This window comes from Terrapene carolina, unplaced genomic scaffold, assembly GCF_002925995.2.
Source record: "Terrapene carolina triunguis isolate 2854851 unplaced genomic scaffold, T_m_triunguis-2.0 Scaffold247, whole genome shotgun sequence".
In the NCBI taxonomy this organism is placed as follows: domain Eukaryota; kingdom Metazoa; phylum Chordata; order Testudines; family Emydidae; genus Terrapene; species Terrapene triunguis.
The window spans coordinates 2,209,641-2,231,454 of NW_020664598.1; the positions used below are offsets into that span (position 1 = coordinate 2,209,641).

The window sequence follows — 21,814 nt, forward strand, 5'->3', positions numbered from 1 at the left end:
GCTACCCTCCCTAGGCTTTCACCCTGAGCCCCTCCTGCCTCAGTTAATGAGGAGCTCTGCAAATAGAAGCTCTGAGACACACTAGTGAGCACTAGCAGTTTGAGCTCTATGAGTGTTTATACAGCTCAGAACCAACTCACAAATCCTGGCCTGGCTGGCACCAGGCTTGGGGTAAAACTGGCAGTGGGTTCTTTTGTAAAGGGACCAGTCGGTGCAACAAAACTAAATCTACTCAGAGGGGTGCAGGCTGGGCACTTGCTGTTTTATTTAACTGAATCACAACTGAGTAGGTCAAGGGAGCGGGAAACACCCCCTACCCCCATTAAAAGTTTTCTAAAACAGAAAGTAAGGGAAGGGGTGGAACATCATGCCATCCCATAATACTCTGGTTAATGCTATCATGACTCCTTAACAATAGGTTCTTTGGGGACCTGTGATTGTTCCAAAGTCCTGGTCAGGGTGTACAAACAAAGGCTCCTTAGGAAGATTTATCTCTTCTACCAGCAAAACAGACAAGGAGGGGGAGCAGTGACAGGACTCCAGGGAAGAGAGGCTTTGCCAGGCTTGTCTGGCTGTGCCTGAGGGTGCAGTCTGGCCCAGTGGGAGAAGGGAAGAGAGAGAGCGACAGAGGCAGTGAGGAGAAAGAGAGAGATTTCTGTTGTAAACCAGAACTGTTGTACCCAGTGATTTTCCTGCTCCTCACATCTTCATTGACCTCTGAGCAGCCAGGCTGTACAAGGAGAAGGAGAGCTATAGCATCAGCTGAGCTGTAAGCTACAGAGGAGTGATTAAAGTGCAGCTTTTCCTTCTATCTAATTCTTGAATGAGTGCAGGGATTTCCCCCCCCCCCCCAGTTTTGTGAACTAGTTACATGCAGTGTTGCCAGTTTAGTGATTGTTTGGAAATTTGAATTGAAATTGAAACATTAATACACACTTTAAAAGCATATTCAGTGTATGATAAATACGTGTATCTGAAAAAGTATAATAGATTTGAAAAGTATGAACATAGACTAGCTTCTTTATACAGCTGTTGTTTTTTATGACAATGTCAGTGCATTCATTTCGGTGATGTTGGCCAACCTAATAATTTCAAATGATGATTTGTAAGCAAAGTCTAAATGAGCTCTCCCTGACAGCTAATGATGAGCTGGGGGCTGGGGGGAAAGACTTCAGGACCAGATTGTATTTACATTCACACCTAATCGACCTAGGTGTCTAGCAAACAGAGCTGTGTTGCCCAAGTGATAGATTTTGGTTGGGGTTGGGTTACAAATCACTTGAATGCAGGGGTGGGGGGGAATGAAATGTTGTTATTCTTATTGTATGAGTAAAGGGCAGTAGAACTGTATTTAGCCTGTGCTGATTGAGGGCATCAAGAGAGAGGGTGGGGACAGGTGTTTTGCTCGATGGTCTGCCTGAGTCACAAGTACTATTTGACCTGCCCCTCTCCACTGTTTAAAGACAGAGCTGATTAGGCTCCATAGATAGTCTTTTGTTTTGTTAAGTGACCACTACAGCTGAAATCAGGTCTAAGTGCTTAGACCTGCTGTGGGACAGTGTTTCTGTGGAAGGGACGGCCCATTCTGCACTAGCAGCGAGGTTACCCGACTGAGAGCTCAGCTGAAATCACCGAGAGCTGGGTGGAACCTCAAGAGATCAACTAGCAGAGGTCACAGTGGCAACAGAGCAATGGAGTGAATAGTGGCACAATGAACAAGAGTGGCCAGAGTGAACAGTGAGCAGCTGGAGGAATGAGCAAGGTACCTTCTTGCCCCCCACCTGGGAGGTGAACTCATGTGAAAGCGCCTCTGAACTCTGAGTCTCCGCTGACCAAGGACAACACCGGTGAGTGTTAATGAGGCTGTTAAGAATGCTGGAGACACCACACAGTTCATGCGAACAAACATGGCTGTGGCATCATACTTTCTATTTAAGCAAGAGATACCACACACTACAAACTGGAGGCCAATGTTAAGTGCATTGTCATCCTTGTTTATCCTGAAGTTGAACACTGGTTCTGAACAAGACCAGCAAATGCTCACTGTCTTTCTGCAAGAAACTCAACTGACTGGCTAGAAGCATGTGATGCAACAGTGAAAGACTCAACAGTTGAAAAAGTGAAGAACTCTCTCACCACAAAAAAAATTTGCATACATGGCTGATGAATGCACTGATGCAAATGGGCATAAGTATTAAGTCATTGTGTATGTTAGTTATCTTGATGTCCGTGGTAGGCCAGTAGATGCATTTCTAGATGTTCAAGTTATAGAAGCCACATCGGGTGCATATGTGACAACCCACAGTTTAGAAGAGTTAAATGCTTGTCAATTGGACCCCAAACAGATGACTGCTTGTGCATTTGATGGAGCTCCAAACTTCCCTAGAAGACATGGTGGAGTACAAGCTTTGATCAGAGAAAAAGTGTAATCCTAATCTCTCCTATACACACTGCAGAGGCCGTCTACTCCAACTAACGCTAGTACGAGATGCAGACTCTTCAAAAGACATTAAAAAAGCTATAAATTTAATGTCTTCATTATAGTCTTTTTTCAGCAAGAGTCCAAAAAGACTGAATATCTTGGAAAATATAGAAGATACACTAGGACTGAAGTTCAAATTAGTCCAACCAGGGATAACCCTCTGACTTTCTTATGAGCGATCCTTGGCTTTTGTCTTAAAATTACTCCAGCCATTATTACTGGCTTTGGAAAGTATTTACCAAGATGGGATGGATCTAAGTAGTGAGGCTGGTGGATTACTTTTGCTACTATGTTCAGAGAAGACTATTGCCATTCTCTCTCTTGTAAGTCTACTGTTGAAACCACTTGGGTCATTAAACAATGCCATCCAGGCATCTGCTACAACAGTAGTAAATCTTTGTCCAGCAATAGAAGCTACAATTGGATAGCTCTCGGATTGATCCATTGAAAAAGTACTGGAAGAAGCAAAGACTTCAGTCCAGAAGTTGACTAATGAAGGCATTTATATTGAATCCTTAAGTGAAGAGGACAAGAAGTGTTTGTTAAAACAACTGAAAAAGTACTCAGACTTGATTCTTAAAAATCTACAACAGCGACTTATAGATTCTACTCAACCACTACGTAGCTTTTACAGATCCGTGTCCCATAAAACACCGACAGTTGAGTGGAGTGAGGCACTACCAGCAACGGGGCTGCCATGTGCTCAGGACAGAATAGAGAATTTGAACACAGAGTGGAATATCATACGATGAATGAATGAAGATTTGACTTCAACTTCTTTTTTATCATCACTAGTGGTTCGACCCAATCTTTGTGCTATGTTTCCTGGGATGAAAGAAGTACATAAGAACGGCCATACTGGGTCAGACCAAAGGTCCATCCAGCCCAGTATCCTGTCTACCGACAGTGGCCAATGCCAGGTGTCCCAGAGGGAGTGAACCTAACAGGTAATGATCAAGTGATCTCTCTCCTGCCATCCATCTCCACCCTCTGACAAACAGAGGCTAGGGACACCATTCCTTACCCATCCTGGCTAATAGCCATTAATGGACTTAACCTCCATGAATTTATCCAGTTCTCTTTTAAACGCTGTTATAGTCCTAGCCTTCACAACCTCCTCAGACAAGGAGTTCCACAAGTTGACTGTGCGCTGTGTGAAGAAGAACTTCCTTTTATTTGTTTTAAATCTGCTGCCCATTAATTTCATTTGGTGGCCCCTAGTTCTTGTATTATGGGAATAAGTAAATAACTTTTCCTTATCTACTTTCTCCACATCACTCATGATTTTATATACCTCTATCATATCCCCCCTTAGTCTCCTCTTTTCCAAGCTGAAAAGTCCTAGCCTCTTTAATCTCTCCTCATATGGGACCTGTTCCAACCCCCTAATCATTTTAGTTGCCCTTCTCTGAACTTTTTCTAGTGCCAGTATATCTTTTTTGAGATGAGAAGACCACATCTGTACGCAGTATTCAAGATGTGAGTGTACCATTGATTTATATAAGGGCAATAATATATTCTCCGTCTTATTTTCTATCCCCTTTTTAATGATTCCTAACATTCTGTTTGCTTTTTTGACTGCCTCTGCACACTGCGTGGACGTCTTCAGAGAACTATCCACGATGACTCCAAGATCTTTTTCTTGACTTGCTGTAGTTAAATTAGCCCCCATCATATTGTATGTATAGTTGGGGGTTTTTTTTCCAATGTGCATTACTTTACATTTATCCACATTAAATTTCATTTGCCATTTTGTTGCCCAATCACTTAGTTTTGTGAGATCTTTTTGAAGTTCTTCACAGTCTGCTTTGGTCTTAACTGTCTTGAGCAGGAATTCATCTCTTGCTACTCCCAGTCACAACAGCTACAGTTGAGCATTCTTTTTCATCATTGAATAGAATTTTGTGTTCTGAAAGAAGCCGCCTTCTGCCTGATCATGTGAATGAACTAATGAGCATATCAATTGAAGGAATGGAAGTACCAGACCCATGAGAAGCCACCAAAGATGAACGCATTGCATTCAAGAAGTTCATTAACAGAATTGTGCAAAATTATAACAAGAAACCAAGAAGGATGTAGCTGTAGTGCTTCATAGAAGGCTTGAGTAGCCAACTTTAATTTGTGTGATGATTTTAAAACAGGAGTTAAATCTAATAAGATGGTCATGAAACATTTTTTTCAAATTTTTTACTATGGTGCCATAAAGCCCACCTTCACCCTTACGGTCTCACTCCTCACTGGCCCTGCCCCTCCTCCCCCCCATAAATTTGACACCCCCCCCCATTTCAATTCCTGGGGAAAACACTGGATGAGCGGCAGCAGTTCTCTGGGGCAGGGGGAGAGAGGTGAGGGGAACCCACCTGTGCTCAAGCCTATTTACATTCTAGCCACAAGACTGAATCCCCCTTCCCTGCAAATGCTCCCCCTGCCTCCCAGCCTAGACTGATTGAAAGCGGTCACACACCACAGGCTCATCTAGACCTGCTCCTTTCAAAGTGGGGGAGGAGCAAAGGCCTGGAAGGAGAGCAATGTGGAGATCAGTGAGATACTGTATTCAGAAGCATTAGGTGGGTCAGCCTGGCCAAGTGAGATTTGAGTTTGAGTGCTGGGCTTCATCGATTCCAAGGCCAAAAGGGACCACTGTGATCATCTAGTCTGACCTCCTGTCTCGCACAGGCCAGAGAACGTCCCCAAATAATTCCTAGCGCAGATCTTTCAGAAACATGTCCAGTCTTGATTTAAAATTGCTAGTGATGGAGAATCCACCATGATCCTTGGTAAATTGTACTGTCACCATGAAAAAGTTACTCCTCACTTCTAGTCTGAATTTGTCTAGCTCAACATCCAGGCACTGGATGGTGTTCTACTTTTCTCTTCTAGATTGAACAGTCTGTTATTAAATATCTGTTCTCCATGTAGGTACTTACAGACAGTAATCAAGTCACACCCTAACCTTCTCTTTGTTAAGCTAAATAAATGGAGCTCCTTGAATCTACTAGTATATAAGGCAGGTTTTCTAATCCTTTAATTGTTCTCATGGCTCTTCTCTGAACCCTCTCCCCATCTAGCAACATCCTTCTTGAACTGTAGACAACAGAACTGGACACAGTATTCCAGCAGCGGTCAAATCAGTGCCAAATACAGATCAAGGGTGAAATAACTTCTCAACTGCTCCATGAGATTCCACAAATTATGCATCCAAGGATTGCATTAGCCCTTTTGGCCATGGTGTCAGGGTCTGTCCATAAATTACATAACTCATTTTTTGGTGATTTTTCAAGACCCACCCACCTCTTGTAACACTTTTGTAACACTGAAACAAACAAGAAAAATTAAGGACCCCCAGCACTAGGTAATTTATGGACAGCACCTCTCACTGGGAGCTCATGTATCCACCATCACTCCAAAATATTTTTCAGGGTCACTGTTCTTCCCATGATAGAGTCCTCCCCAAAGTCTTAGCATGGCCTACATTCTTTGGTCCTAGATGTACACATTTACATTTAGCCATAGTAAAATGCTTATTGTTTGCTTGTGTCCAGCTTACCAAGCAACCCAGATCAATCCAGGTCGGTGACCTGTCCTCTTCATTATTTGCCACTCCCCCAATTTTTGTTGTCAGCTGAAAACTTTGCCAGTGATGAGTTTGGGTTTTCTTCCAGGGTCATTGATTAAAAAAGGTTAAATAGCATAGAGCCAAGAACTGATCCCTGCGGGAACCCCTAGCAATACACCCATTTGATGATAATTCTCTGTTTACAGTTACATTTTGAGACCTACCAGTTAGCCAGCTTTTAACAGGTTCTAGCTGTTTAATCAAAATGCTGTATGGTACAAAGTCAAAGTCTAAGTATATTACGTCAACACTGTTACCTGTATCAACCGAACTTGTAATCTTATCCAAAAAGCAGATATCATTAGTTTTACAGGATCTATTTTCCATAAACCCATGTTGATTGGCATTCATTAAATTACCCTCCTTTAATTCTTTACTAATTGCATCTAGAAGGGTCTTATGCCTTGGTGATGCTCTTAGTATGTATGGTTCTTGTTAGCACCCATTGGGCCTCTGTCACTGGTAACTGTCCCAAAGGGAGATGATCAAGCCTTGGATAATACTGTGGTATTTTTTGACTCCATCTGGGATACTGGCCCAGATTCTAAGTGGAACCCCGTGAGCTTTGCAGCGTGGGAGGTGCAGCCCAGGGAAGGGGGAGAGGGCCAGATGTGGCTGTGCACCCCTTTGTGCCTCCTGAATTCTGGGCTGCTCTGGGGGCCCCAGGAGCTGCTCTAACTTACAGCTGCTACCTGCAGCTTCCCATAGAGCTGTGCCAACGCTTTGGCCACACCCCCTCCGGCCTCCCGGCACATTTCTATGCCAGGGCTGTGAAGGGAGGGAAAGTATATTCCCAGTGAGGGGGTGGTGCCTAGGGGCTCTGAAGCAGCATAATCAAGGCCTCTGTGGAGAGTGTGCTGGCCCCATCCCTACCCTGGAGAGGGCACAGCAGAGGGTAGCAAAGATGAGAGCAGGTGGGAAGGCTCTGAGGCATGGGAAAAGGTTAAGGGAACTGGGCTTGTTCTCACTGGATAAAAGGACAGTGCCCCAGTCCGGGCATTCAGAGTCAGGGAAGGACCTGCATTGGCTCAGAAGGATTTTTCACACTGGTGGGAGGTTCACAAACATGATGGGGCCAGTCTCCAAATGAAGAAATCCGGGGCAAACTCGGACATTCAGCAGCTCCCATCTCATTAAAAAGGGGCCAGCAATGGAACTAAAGCCGGAGAGAATATCAACAAACTGAGGCAGACTAGAAGAGTTCAAGAGAACTGCTGGTTTCTGGGACAGGGGAGGAGGGGCTAGAGGGGCCTGCCGGAAAGAGCAGGAAGGAAAATTCAGATAGATCCAAGAAGATGCTAAAGTGATGGGTTGAGCAGCCTTTCCCTGCCCCCGAAACACCTTATGTTCTTTTGCTGGATCCTGAAGGTTTGCTGGTAAAACTGCTGACATATAGCATATGTGCTCATTGCCTCTGGCACCCCCCACATGCACACACGGGAGTGGAGAGAGGAGTTGTTGCTTATTCCTTTGAACTCTCATTTCCCTCCCCTCTGCCCTTGGTTTTCCATGTAGTTTTAATTGTGTTAGCGCTGTCACTCCAGTGTAGCTTCATTACCAGTCTGCTGTCCCTGAAGGAGCTGAGTGACAGGCAGACAGAGTTATAACCGCGCTGGTGAGGAGAGGTGAAATGGTTCCTTCCATGCAAATAGGGACATTAAATCACACTGAGATAAATCAAAGTGGTGAGGATTGGAGTGACTGGTCTCCTGTTCCCATTAGGAGGGATGTGTAAACCTGCTGGAGACTCAGAGGGGATCTGGGCTCACATCCTGCAGCACAAGCTTTATGAGCGAGGGCGTTAGGCAAACAGTGTCACTGACTCGCTGCACCGCCATTCACACACGTACATGTTTTCAAGCACATTCACGCATCGCCTCACCCTCTCACACGAACGGATCAGCACGCGTGCCCTCATGCATGCAGTCATAGCATACATATGCACATGCTCAGACACTTGCATAGCAGACTCGGACACACATCGGGGCAGCATTTCAAAAGAACTCAGCAGCTCCAGGGCACCAGTCTGCTGAAAATCTGGCCACTCAGTTTAGGGTGAAATTTTCAAAATCCTAAGTGATTTAGGTGCCCAAATCCCAGAGACTTTCAGGGAGACTTGTGCTCCTGACTCACTTCAGTGCTTTTGAAAATCCCACTCATGGGAGCTGAGCTCTTCTGAAAATGTGGCCCATAATGACTGGCAGATACACACATCCATTCAGATACACAATCACATGTGCATTTACACATACACAAGATAGCACTAGTTAGCACACAGAGAGAGCTGTAGCTCTCAAAGTACTTTACACAGAAAGGTAAGTATTTTACACTATACAGACTGGAAAACTGAGGCACAGGGAGGTTAATTTAAATGACTTGCACAAGATTATGCGGCAGGTCAATGTTAGGGCTGAGAGTCGAAGCCCAAGGTGGAAGCTGGTCCAGTGCCCTATCATAGCCAATTCTGCTCTTGCAGTCAAGTACAGTCTATTATACCCCGCTCATTTACATAGATTTATTCTCATACTAGCACAGGCTCTTACAGAGACTGATGGACAAACATTAATTTGCTCCCTCTTGCACACACTGCTTAATTCACACGTATGGCAGACACATATAGTTCAGACTCCTTAATATGGGAGACCGGCCCTTTAACTGCTGAGCTGAATGATATAAATGAAGGCAACTCAGAAGTCAGTAAAGCATAAAATTAGCATTAGTGTGAAAATGACAGCATTGCATCATCGTGAATGCAAACCAACTAACAACAAAGCAGTGAGTGTGCACCTTCCCTGCCCTACCTGAGCACTTGGAATATTAATGCATTAGAACAGCACACCGGCTTCCTCCGTCTCTGGGCCATGTCCCTTAAGGGGGAGAGGGTGTTGCCAGCAGTAATCTGGTGTGTGTGTGTGTCTGGGAGCGGGAAGGGGTGCTGTGAGCCTGCTTCAGTTTTCCATCTCTGGACTTTTACTGGAGCAGATTTATTCAGTCACTTGTGATCAATCTCCACCCAAGTGCCAGAAGTGCCACATTAGCCGCTGTGCTGATTCCCACAGTAGCTACAGAGCAGCAAAATGCTGCAGCAACTAGAGCTAGACTGGAGGGAGGAAATCTGCGCCTGGAGGGTGTCATGAGGGGCAGACTGGCTGGGTCACACAGGCCAGATTCAGATCCTGGTCTCCTCTGGACCTTTAACTAGCTTCCTCCATAATTAGTACAAATCTCCCACAATCCTCTTCACCTCTTTAGTAACTGAACAGTATTTTTGCCTTGTGCACAATTAAACATTAAAACATTGTGTGCATCCAGGCACAAATAAAGGTTATTTACCAGGCAGGCCAGGATGCATTGGACTAGGCTGCCACTGGGTAGCCTTATGCAGAACCAGTGTCAGGGCTAGCTGAGATGCATGTGCCAGCTGTTTCAAGCATTATGCTGACTAGGCCTGGCTAAAAGGTTTGGTTTGTAGCAGCATCTGAATGCTCCAGATCTAGCTGGTTTGGCCACAGAGGCTGGAAAGATCATGAGAACATTCATTTGGCTGTGAAATTTCATGGACTTCCCGGTTTCAGCCATGCTAGAAATAAGTTACTTTTCTGCAACGGTTCCTTGTCTCAGCAGGAAATGTTCATGAGTTTAGCCTTAAAAGCAAAACCCTAACATGTTAACTGCGTCTCAGAACAGCTTTTGGAGATTCAGAGTTGGGGCAAAGTTTCTTATTTCCTTCGTGCTGTTGTGGCTAGCTCTCGTTCACACCCAGATCACTGTCGTACCAATGATCACAAACATGATAAACTTCAGTCCAGATTTGCTCACAGCTGCAGTGGGGTCAGGGTAAATTACATTTCCCTGCACCAGCTAGCCCTCTCTGCCCTAAGGAATTCAACCTAGCAGAAGGTAGCTGCTGCTACTGTCCCTTAAGCTGTCTGCTGGAAAGTGGGAAGGAACTCATTTTCAGCCAGAGTTCCTTAATCCTGCAACACTGATTTAGACTCCTGTCTTGTAGGCTCAGTTAAGGTATGTCTACACAGCCTGCGGGAGTGAACTAGCGCACTAAAAACAGCAGTGTAGCCAGCACTCTGACACTGCAGCTCGGAGTGGCGCTCGGGCTCTGAAGCCTAAATCCTACCCCCTCAAGCATCAGAGCCCAAGCTGCAATGTCAGAGCGCTGTGTACTCCGCTATTTTTAGAGCGCTAGCACAAGCCCTGCTAGCCTGAGTCTCTTGATCCCAGGTGGGAAGCTCTCTTCCACCAGCTGAGTAGACATGCCCTTAGACTGCTTGGGCTTGATTCTGCTCCCATTTGCACTGGTGTAACTCCATTGACATCCATGGTGGTATTCTGGATGTACACCAGTGTGAGCAGAACCAGGCCTCCTTAGAACTAGCACACCCATGCTAGGCATTGCTGAGCAGGGTCTGGGAGAGTTGGTGTCACTTACACACTAAGGATACGATTCTGCTCTCAGTTATGCAGGTGGCATTCAGGAGTACCTGCAAGTGAGGGGAGATCTGGGGCAAGAAGAAAGTGGGGTAAAGAGTGGGGTCACTTTAACTTACAGCCACTTACACCTTAGTCCAGAGCCTTGGGGTGGAAGTTACACCCATTGAGATTCCATTAATAAAGAAGGTACCAGGGAGGCTCAGCTGGAAGGTTAAATCCAGCTCAAGCAGACATACCCTCACTAGCTCTGCCCTTGCTAGCATGCTAAAAATAGTAAATCTGCAATAGCGGGAGGGCCTAACTGCCCCAAGTGTGTGCCAGGCCAAACTCATAGGTACATGCTCAGGTGGCTAGTCCTGCCCACGGCTCATGCCGTTGTGGCTACACTTCGCGGGTCTGTCTTCTCGCTCCAGTGTAGACATGCCCTAAGTTAGTATAAGTTATAGTATAAGGGAGGGTTCATTTACAGAATGCTGTTGAATTTGGCCCCTGGTCACTGGAGCACGATCAAGCGTCTAGTGACACAAACTCTGTTCTTAGGATTTAAAAGGACACCCAAAGCTTTATAATAGCCCAGCTGTGCGCGCCAGTAGCCTTATGTGAATTCAGCAAGCAAGCAAGCTGATGGAGGAGGGCGGGGGTTCTCACGTCTGGGCCGACAGGTTGGTAGCACTGTGAAGTTGAAGGGCTGGATCCTTAGCTGGTATAACTCACCATAGCGCCATCAGAGTCGAGATCTATGCTGATCCAGCTGCAGGGTCAGCTCGCTCTAGAGAGCTCCGCCCAGTGGTGTACATTGCTCTTGTGCGACCTCTACTGGCCACTCCGGGAGTAGCGTTGGCAGGTTCTAGCAGGAACTGCATTCTACTGTCTTCAGGCAGGAAGGGTCAAACAACCCTGGCGCCCTGCTTTCCCCCCACCCTCCAAGCAAAACCTTGAGCTTCCATGACCCCAGTTGGGTGTGGTTCACTGTCTGTACCTGTTCCATTAAGAGATTACAGTGAGCAATTTCCACATGCACAAGCTGGGCTGCTTGTTGCCTACATACATCTATGAAAAAGGTCCAGTAGAGAGGAATCCATTATAACCTTCCACCCCCACCCCCAACCCCACCTCCACCATGGCAGACACAAGAGAGGAAGCAATTAATGTCAGCCAGATCCCAATGTATTTCAAAAACAGCCTTTTAAAAAAAATTCAATACAATACTGTTGGTCGTTGGGTTATTTTCTCCCCCCACCCCGGACCAAATATAACAGTAGCTACTAACCATTGACAGCTAGGCTTAAAATACTCTTGCATGATCTAAACTGCACATTCGACTGGAAGTTCATCATTAAAAGAGGGAGAGGAGTGTATGGGGTGGGGGAGGAGGATTGGGATTCACCATGGCAGAGGGAATCCTCTTCCCACACCTACACACAACTTCCTGTCACTCTCGGCCCACGGTTAGACACACCTATCATTGCACAGACTGCGTGGAGCATTTCTGTATGTGGCCTAAGCTGGAATGCTTGAAACAAAACCCCTTACACAGCTCAGCAAGGGAGGTGGCAGAAAGGGATTTGAGGAGAAGATAAAATAACAGGTTTTGGGAGGACACACTTGGAGACAAAATGAGGTTGACTGGATTTGTTTAATTATTGTTATTTTTTTGAACCTAAGAGGTATTTGTAAGGGGGGGGGGGGAATCAACAGTTCCTAGTTAATTTTGATGGAGCAGGTTCTAGGCTTATCTTGTATATGTGTGGGGTGGTACAGGTCCCTGGTGCTTATCTCAGAGGCCTGTGGGGCAGTACCGGTCCCTGATGTTTATCCTGGGGTGTGTGACGTGGTCCCAGGTGCCGGTGCTTATCCTGGGCATGTGTGGATTGGTACCTCTCCGAATACTCTTTATGATTCAAGAACAAAAGCTTGGATTAAAAGATGCTTCATTGTGTCGTCAGTAGAGTCTCCTCCTAGTTCATTTCTGAATGGTTACTGGATTGCCCAGAGCACAATGGCTAGTTCAACTTTACTGGGAGCTGAGCACAGGTTTGTACTTCTTACAGATCAAGAAGTGACTGGTACATTTGTTTATACTGGGTCCTAGCTATCCGCCTTCCTGGGGACACTCTTCCAGGCTCTGTAAGGTGCCAGACCAACATCGGGGGGGCTCTCAAAGCAGGGAACACTCCAATGTGGCCACTGGAGGTACCACTGGTGACTCACAGTGAGATGATTTCAGCCAGAGGAGAATACTCTGCTAGAGTAGAACTGACATAGAGGCCAGTGTGGTTTCACAAAGGAATGCTCACAGACCTGAGGGTAGGAAAGCCTGCATTGACACAGAAACGGGAAGACGTAACTAAACAAGAATACAGAATCACTTGAGAGTTGGAGGGAAAATACTAAGAGCAGCTAAGATAGTGCGAGCCAAAGGTGTTAGAGTGCTCTTGTAGTCACAAAAGTGATCATGTAAAAATGACCCTTTCTTATTCTACAGGTCTGCTCCCTGGCATAGAGCTGCTGACTTTAGTGACTAAAAATGAGATGTACAGATTTGTATTCCTTGTAGCCCAGCAGACCCAGTACTGTTGGGAGCTGAGGGGGTAAGCAAGCTAGAGTCTGTTGTGGCTTACATGGCAACAACCTAAAAGGCCTTGATCCGGTGAGGTGCTGAGTCCCCTCAGTTCCTACAGAAGTCAATGGGAGCCCAGGGTGCTCCACATCTCAGAGAATATGCAAAGCACCTTGCAGGCAATTGCAGGGCCAAATCCTGCCCTTGGTTACATCTGTGCAACCCCACTGAAGGCATAAGCAAGGGCAGAATTCTGCCTGTAGAATCTTCATCGCTACTGCTGCTGCTGGAGAGAGAGCCCAGCTTGGCTTTCTCCAATCTGGACCCAGGTGGAGTCTGTGGTGTTGGCCTTTAGGAAAAAACATCATTTTACCTGTAAACTGAGCACTTCGGATCTGGAAGCAATTTGAAAGCAATAAACACTGACCCCTACAATGCCATATTCTAGAATCATTTTTCAAACCATAGCCACATCTTAGGAGGAATAAGAAAGGCTTTTAGCAATGGGGAAGGAAAAGTGCTAGAGAAGAACTAGTTCATTAATAAATGAGATGAAGGAAATTAATGATAATTCACAAATGGCTGAGATGCCAAGTTCCAGTCTGAAACCTGTCTTTAGCCAGAAACATAAATAATGTAGAACAATTGAGAAGTAAGGCAGATCCTGTAAAACATCTATTAATAAAGACTGGGGAAGGGCATATCTGGAATATCTGAACATATGCAAATCATCTGAGCTGGATGGCATGCATCCAAGGGGCCTGCCTGTGCAAAATGCTAAGCACTTCTCTACACCTTGAACATAAGAGCTGGCTGGAAAATAGAGGTTTTCCTTCTGTGGAACACTTTGACAAAAAAAGTCAAAAATAATTTGGTTTTTGTTGACATTTTTCCTCAGAAAATGTTGTGGTTTTGGTAAAACATCTAAATCTGAAATATTTTGGCAAAAACCTGATATACTATGATTCTGAAATGCTGATGTGGTGCCTCATGGGATTTATAGTTTGGGTGCCTCATGCTCCCATTCACGTCTATAGCCTGGGATCCCTAATTGGAATACATCACCCATGATGCATCATGGCCTCCTCTCTTGATGAGGGGCTGCTATGGCTCATGGGAGATGAAGTCCTGCTGGGGAGGTGATGCACAGAAGCAACTGGGAGCAGGACGTCCCTGAGACACAATTCCCATGAGACACCACAGTGGCATTTCAGAATCGAAATATATCAGTTTTTGCCAGAAATATTTTGTTTTTTGGCCATATCCCAGAAAAGTTCAGTTTTCAGGCATTTGGGTTTTTGATGAAAAGCTGAAATTTCTTTTGATCAAAACCCCAATTTCCCATGGACAGAAAAGTCAACACCCATTGACTTAAGAGGGAATTTATGGCAATCAGCACCTCAAAGGAGTAGGACCCATAGTATTTAAGTAATTAGCTAATAAACTGAAAAATTAGCTAACGACTCAAGGATGATGATTTAAAAAAAATTATCAAGAATTGGGCAAAAAACTGGAGGGAAAACAAGTGCACTATGGTGCAGATTTTCCACAAACGGGTGATCCTGGTCACTGCCGTCCCATAAGTCTAACTTCTCTTCATAGTTCATAATGAAACTAGTGGTGGTGGGTGCAGGGCAGGCAAAGTAGGCACTGCCTACCTGGTTTTTATTTAGGGGAGAGAGGCATCTAGGAGGGGGGAATATGGCAGGTCCCAGTGTCAAGCAGCAGTGCTGAAAGAGGATCCATTCCCCTGCATGGAGGAAATTAAAAGTACTTCTGCCTTTCTCCATTCCCAGGTTGGAGTGGGTGAGGAGAGGGTTCCCTGGATAGAGGAGGCCAGCTAGCACTCAGGCTGACAGCCTGGGCTGTGCCCTGCGCCTGGGATAATGCACACAGAACACGGGTAGGGAGGATTCAAGTCAGGAGAGAGAGGAAAGGATTTATAAAGAAAACTCAGAAAATGATCAAAGAGCCAGAGGAACTGGCTGGCAAGGAAAGATTAAAACAGCTAAATACATCGAGTTTGGCTAAGCAACAGCTTAAGAGGGACATAGTAACAGTCTACAAGTATTTGAACAGTCTAAACATCAAGTAGGAAGATGAATTATTTATGGTGGTAGCTAGGGGAGGGGGTGTAACTAATGACAATGGGATGAAATAAAGAAAAGGAAAGGTCAAGCTGAATGGTGGGAAGCCCTTCCTGGTGGTAGCAGGCTATGGAATAGTTTCCTGTGGGAGGTAGGGAAAGCCTCAGGACTAGGGGATGTTGAAAAACAGACGGGACAAAATCCTAATAATTGTCTCATAGGGAATAATCCTGTGCTGGCTGGGAGATGGAGTGGATGATCAGACAGGCCTTTGGCCTCTCTAACTGCTGTAATTCTAAGACTGTAAAGCTGGAGGGAATATGTGACACCATGTGCATAGTACATGGGTCTGTACAGAGCCCTTATGCTTGTTCCAGATCCAGTTTTGCCCCCCCCTCCCAGATCCGCCAGTTTTGGCTTTTGGGTCTTTGTGTATGTTAATTGAAATATCCTCTATGGCTTTTTGGCCACCATGCCTCCCCTTTGTGTGGCAACCTTTCGGTAGAGCTGGGAAGAACAGCGATCACCACAAAGGGTACGTCTACACTTGGGGCTGGGGGGTGGGGGGGTGGGGAGAGTGATTCCCAGCTCAAGCAAGCTCATTGAGCTAGTGTGCTAAAAATAGAAAGTAATCACACCAGCATGAGTGGCAGAATGGGCTAGCCGCCCCGAGTACGTACCTAGCATCTCTGACAGACACACACTCAGGGCAGCCAACTCTTGACCCCGCTGCTCACCCTGCCACAGCTACATTCCAATTTTGGTGTGCTGGCAGGAGCCGAGCGGGTGTATGTATATGTCTCCTTGAGCTCAGAGTCACACCTCCATCTCCTAGTGTAGACACACCTAAAACATCAGCCCTTAGCAACAGTCACCACACAGTGGTGTCTGAGCTACAGAAGTTAGCTCCAGTTCAAGTATGGAGGAAAGCAACAGTCATCTCTGACACCACATAATGGCAATTGTTGTCAAACGGTGACACTGGAATGGAGACAACCCTCTCTGTATAGTGCCTCTGGCTCATGTGATTCCTCCTTCATGTCACTGGGGCGCACGCATCACGGGCCTCCTCCCTCCCGCCTCAGCTTCTGAGAGCTCAGAAATTCCCACAGGAGCACAGAAGTGAGGGCTCTGCCCTCCCCTGCTCCCCTATCCCAGAGAGCCTGGGAAAATGGGCTCCCCATAAACGCTAAACCAACCAGGCCAAAAGAACCCTCTCAAATACAGAGAACAGGCTCTGATCCAAATGAATGTGCACAAATCCCTGGTGGAAAAGACAACAAATTCTGCTGTGTTTTAACAACTCCCGCTCTCTGGGAAGAATCAATGTTTCTTCTTCTTCTTCTTCAAACCGTTAGTAAATAATTAAAAGAGAGAGACAAAATATTCTCTAAAGATAACCTAGTCCTCTGTTTCCATGGTAACCACTTTCCTAAGCCAGAAGCCTTTTGCATGAGCTGTATAGTGGAGGGTGCAAACCATTTGACGAGGCGGAGGGGAATGAGCATGGCCACGCCAATTCACGCAGTCGGAGAGGTGGGGGAGACCATGTGACTCAGCAGAGAAGGGGAGAATTGTCTAGGAAATGAGCTTCCAGAAAAATAAGAGAACTTTTCCCTTGTGAGTTGCTTCCAAGCGGGACTGGGGAGAAGCAGACAAAGCATCCGTTCTTGGGGGCCACTCTCACCATCTCTTTGAAGACCAAGTGACAGGGAACCCACCATCACAGACATGGCCATGATCTGGAAAATGACAGGAGGTCAAAGATAGATGGGAGCCCAAGGAAAGCTATAGAAACAAGATGTGGGGATTTGGTGACTTGGCTCCACTAGGGCCATTGGTGAAGGCTGCGCTCCTCTCCCCCAGAACTGGCCCTTAGCCTTAGGAAGAATTCGGGTAGGGGATGTCTTTCTGGTTCACTGAGTGGTTGTTTTTTCCAGTATCCCAGTAGTTCCTAAACAGGCTCATCAGGAGGAATCGAACCCTAACAATGACAGAGCTAGGCAAGTCTTGGAATATGCTTATCTCTGCAAGTCAGGGGATACTTATGAGGCAGAGGAAGGAATGGTAGGAGCTCCGGGGCAACAGCTGTTCTCCCCACTCTCCTTTGTGTGATACAAGCCCAATCTAATCTTATCTACCTAGTGGCCACTCATGAGTCCTTACGCTAACTAGGTTCATGCGGTATCCAGGTGATCCCCTCAGAAGCGAGCCAATGAGAATGCAAGCAGTACCCCTATCTGCCACTTCTCAGGCATGGCTAGACTGTATGCAAATAGAGTACTCTGAAAGGTCCCAACTCAGATGTCAAACCTATACCTTTTAACAATATAAAAAGGTGGCCTAGAAACAGAGGCAGCTGTGCATACAAAAATAAAATTGAAGCACCACCATTAAATGCTGGCTGCAGAAATATATTGTTTGCATATGGAAAAAGACATCAGATTTCTCAGCCTGACCTCCTGCTGAAAGTGGCAGCGTCTCAAGCGCATAATGACCTTCTCTGTTCCAGAGGGGACAGCACAAGGATATATTTCACAGACACCACCTCTTGGTGTCAGTCACTTGACCATCACAAGCAAGCATCCTCTCAACGTTGTTTTTTATCACCAACCTCGCATGGGACATTGGGGTGCCAGGTAGCTGGGATTGGTTTTAAAAAGTGTAGATCTCTGCTGTACTATAAATCAATATTACCTGCCACTTAACAGGTAGCAAGGCCTAGGATCTCTATAGTCATGGGTCCTTGTACCACCTTTGAATTGGGAATAGCACTGGCCCATGGAATGGAGCCCCACATCACAAGAACGACACCCCCGCTCTTGGGGACTGCATGGGGAGGGTATTACATAGCTGAGCTTTACCTGGAACATGACTCATCTTCCATCCATGTTGATAAACAGACATTAACACGGCAATAGGAGAACCTGTTTCAAACGTGACCGTATATTGGAGGAGATTTGGCACCACTCCCATCCCAGCTTCCTCTCCCATTCCTAGGTCAGACAAGATACTTGTCTACCCGGCTCCCAGTGCAGCTGAGATTCCCAGCTCCTTGTCTCATTCTCTCTAAGGCCACAATTGAAATAACTGGGGACACGCTGTGCATAGGCTGTCTGTGTTGTGTAAAGCCCGGTCTCCAATTTCAAAGTATTCCTGGATCGAATATTGGACCTAGAATTGCCAATTTCAGTCTTTCGTCTACTATGGATTGACCATTTTCTTCCCAGGTAATATAGAGCCATAATGGTTCTTTTTTCTTCTGCTCCAGTGATCGAATGTGCAGGGAGAACCCACCCAAGGAACAGCCAGTGCAAAAAAACATTTGAAACCCTTGTTATTGCTTTAATTAATCTGGACCAGCAGCCTTCCTGCCGGGGTGGGGACTCCAGCTTTCCTGTCCTCCCCGGCATGCCTGCAGTCAGAGTTGTGCACTCTCCACAAAGCATAGATTACTCTCAACAAATAAATCAAATACATAAATTAATTTATCCTTTTTTTTTTGTTCCACTTGACACGTTTGGTGTTCACAGCCCCAGTTTATAGGGTGAAGCAGCTGCTCAAAAACCAGATGAGCAAATCTGTACAGTACCAGGCAGCACAGTGCTTCTGATTCCAGTGGGGAAGGTGCTTCCAAGAGGGGTTTGCTGCACCAGCCCTCTTGCCTCCAAGAGAAACCATGTCTAGACAGGAACCCCTGTGGGAGATTCATTCTTTTCTCTGAATATGACGAAGCAATGTCCTCTGAACCTCCCTCTCTCTGTCCCCCTGCTCCTTTCCCTCTCTTTGCCTCATCCCTTCTCTCATTCTTTCTTGCTCTCAGAAATACCCGTGTCAGAGCCCTGTGAGCCTGTGGATTGCATCCCACTTTTTTCAAGCTCTTCAGGTCATTTCTTTGTCCACTGTCCTATCCACCCATAAATCTGGAAAGGATACAAAACAGATGAGTTCTTAAAAATGGACTCTCACAAGTAGAGAGAATGAATGGTGAAGCAAAGCTTGACCACACAGCCGGCCTGAAACAGGGGTGCAGTCTCAGGGGGCTTGCTGCAGTAGTTATGGAAGAGAATCAGATTCTCCTGTTTTCAGCTTGATCCTGAAGCAGATCCTCTGGAATTGGGGGCCAATCTGCCTTCATACCACACAATCAATGGACACCAATCAGCAACCAGCCATGTACCTCCCTGACAATGAGTGCACACTCCTTTGCAAAACACAGCCAAGGTGAGAAACACACACACAAAACTGTCACTAGGGAGTCAAATAGACATGATGTTGCACACACACACGCACACACACAAATTCTGCCCTCAGAGCCTGATCTTGTGAAGTCCTTCACACCCTCAACTGCCATTGGGCTGGATTCTGATCATGCTTAAATGAGGGATAACTCCGCTGATGTCAACAGAGTCACACCGGTGTGAGAGCAGAATGAGCCCCATTGACTTCAGTGGCATTACTGTGGATTCACATCAGTGGAACTGGGAAGAGAGTTTGGTTCACAAACCCCAGCTCTGAGCCTGGGGACTGACTGCACTTAATATCTGACTGAGGCTCATTTTGTTTTGCCTTTTTTTTTAATTCTAGTTTCTTTTTCTTGTAATGTATACATGGATATAGATATATAAAAAATAACAGATCCGATTCTCTATAGACAGTTTTTGCGCCTTTGGGCTTCTAAAATAAAATTTGTCACAATTACAGAAACCTAAGGTGGGGGGAAACAAACCCTGAACATCTGAGTTTCTTCTCTTAGCAGCTTTCTTTCTTTCTTTTTTTTGGATGGGGTGGGGGGGAAATAAAATAAAAAGACAAAACCCAAACAAGTAAATAAATAAATAAAATAAAATAAAACAAAACACACCATTAAATGAACACATTCAGCAGTTGCCATGTTGCCTCCATCTCCTCCCTTCCCAGAGCATTCCTGCTGCGTTCACACACACTCATCAAAGTAACCTCAAATCACTTCCAATGCTCCCCCTCCGTTTGGGTTTTCCTGCTGTCTGGGCCAGATCTTCAGCTGATGTCAACTTGCATTTCTCCACTGAAACCAAAGCTATACTGATTTACTCCAGCTGAGGACCTCCATGGAGCTCTGCTGATTTACACTGGCTGAGGAGCCGGCCCAGGATCATTAATTTTCAAAATGGAAGTATGAATGATGAATGACATTCTCAAAAACAACCAAACCCTCCTTGGGTTCTCATCTCCTTTCCCCCTCCCTGTTTGAAAAGAATGTCCCCAAGTCTCCCCACCCTTTCTCCTGCTTAGCACTTTCTGGAAGTCATAGTCGCTCAGTAAAAAAAATAAATAAATCAATCTCTCTCTCTATGTATATGTATATAACTAAACGGCTGCCACCCGGGCAGGTGTTTGGCTGGTGGGCCCAATCCCTCCAAGCCCAGCGGTGCCCTCCTCATCACTGGGGTCTCTGCGGTGCTGCTCCCGGTCCAGCGCATGGGCGGGAATGTTGCCATATTGCTTTCGCTCTCTCACACCTTGGAGGTACAGTACCAGAGTATTTACTAAATATATATTTATATATATATATTTATATATTGTGTTTACGTGTTTCTTTTCCCCACAATCCTTTGGAATTGCTGCTGGGAAATGGTAGCACAAGGCGCGCCCTTGCCCACGCTGCTCGCTCCCCTCCCTACCCCAGGGACCCTCATCTGTTCCTCTTGCTGACTCCATTGCCCAGCTCCAGCTCAGAAGGGAGTGGGGAGCTGCGGTCTGCCGTCCCCAGTTTATCAGGGCTGTCCGACCCCTCACCATCACCCGGCGAGGGGGTGTCCTTGCAGAAGTCCGTCACCCAGGAGGGCATGGAGAGGAACCCCCGGGGGTCAACCGAGTAGAACGACTTGGCTTCGTTGGTCGTGGGCCCTCGGGAGGAGGGGTTGGCGCTGAGGCTGCTTGTGCTGTTGCACTTCTTTACAAGGGCCCGGCCCGGGGGCGGAGGGGGTGGGGAGAAAAGGGATGTCAGGGAGAGGCTGCTGAGGGTCTCTGACTGCTCGCTGTTGTTGCCACCCCTCAGGCTGCTCCCCGCGCCCTCCTCGTCAGAAGGGTCCATGGAGTCATGATGAGTGCACCCAGGGCTTGTGCTCCCTCCGCTGCTGTGGCTCCGCTGATGCCGCCTGATGTTCTGCAGGCTGAATATCCCGCGGCCCCGCAGGTTCCGCCTCCGGGATGCAGGGGAAAGCGGAGCTGCCATGGTTCTTTGGGTGGCAGCCGTTGGCATCGGGCACAATGCCACCGGGAGGTCCAGGGTGCACTGGGGTGAGTCGCTAAGGTTCAAGCTGTCCTCCAGGGTGGTCTGCAAGCTGCCTTCTGAGCTACTGCTCCTGCTGTCATCGAGGGAGGTGTCGCTCTCCGTGGCCTGAGAGAACAATATGCAACAAAGGGAAAGCTTTCAATCTCAGTTCCTTGCATCTGGGGCAACTGGGGTGAGACGGAAATGTGGCAAGCTACAGTCCACTTGGAAGGGCTCCTATAAAGCACCAGTTAGATGGCCAGAACATCTCTGACCCTGTATTCAGCCTCTACGGGTGCCTTTGAGCTGTGGGACTGTCTGTTCCATTGTCACCATCAGGCGATAAGGTCACAATAGGAGCAGGGCA

At 46.5% G+C, this 21,814-nt stretch overlaps 1 protein-coding gene across 1 annotated transcript in view; it reads right to left on the reverse strand.

The window, feature by feature from the left end:
- Nucleotides 1–20,865: 20,865 nt before the first annotated feature.
- Nucleotides 20,866–21,814, reverse strand: part of CACNA1I (calcium voltage-gated channel subunit alpha1 I) — a 232,379-nt gene continuing 231,430 nt past the window's right edge. The window contains exon 36 of the mRNA XM_026657487.1: nt 20,866–21,573. Coding sequence (XP_026513272.1) covers nt 20,866–21,573 — 708 coding nt within the window. The remainder of the gene's footprint in view (nt 21,574–21,814) is intronic.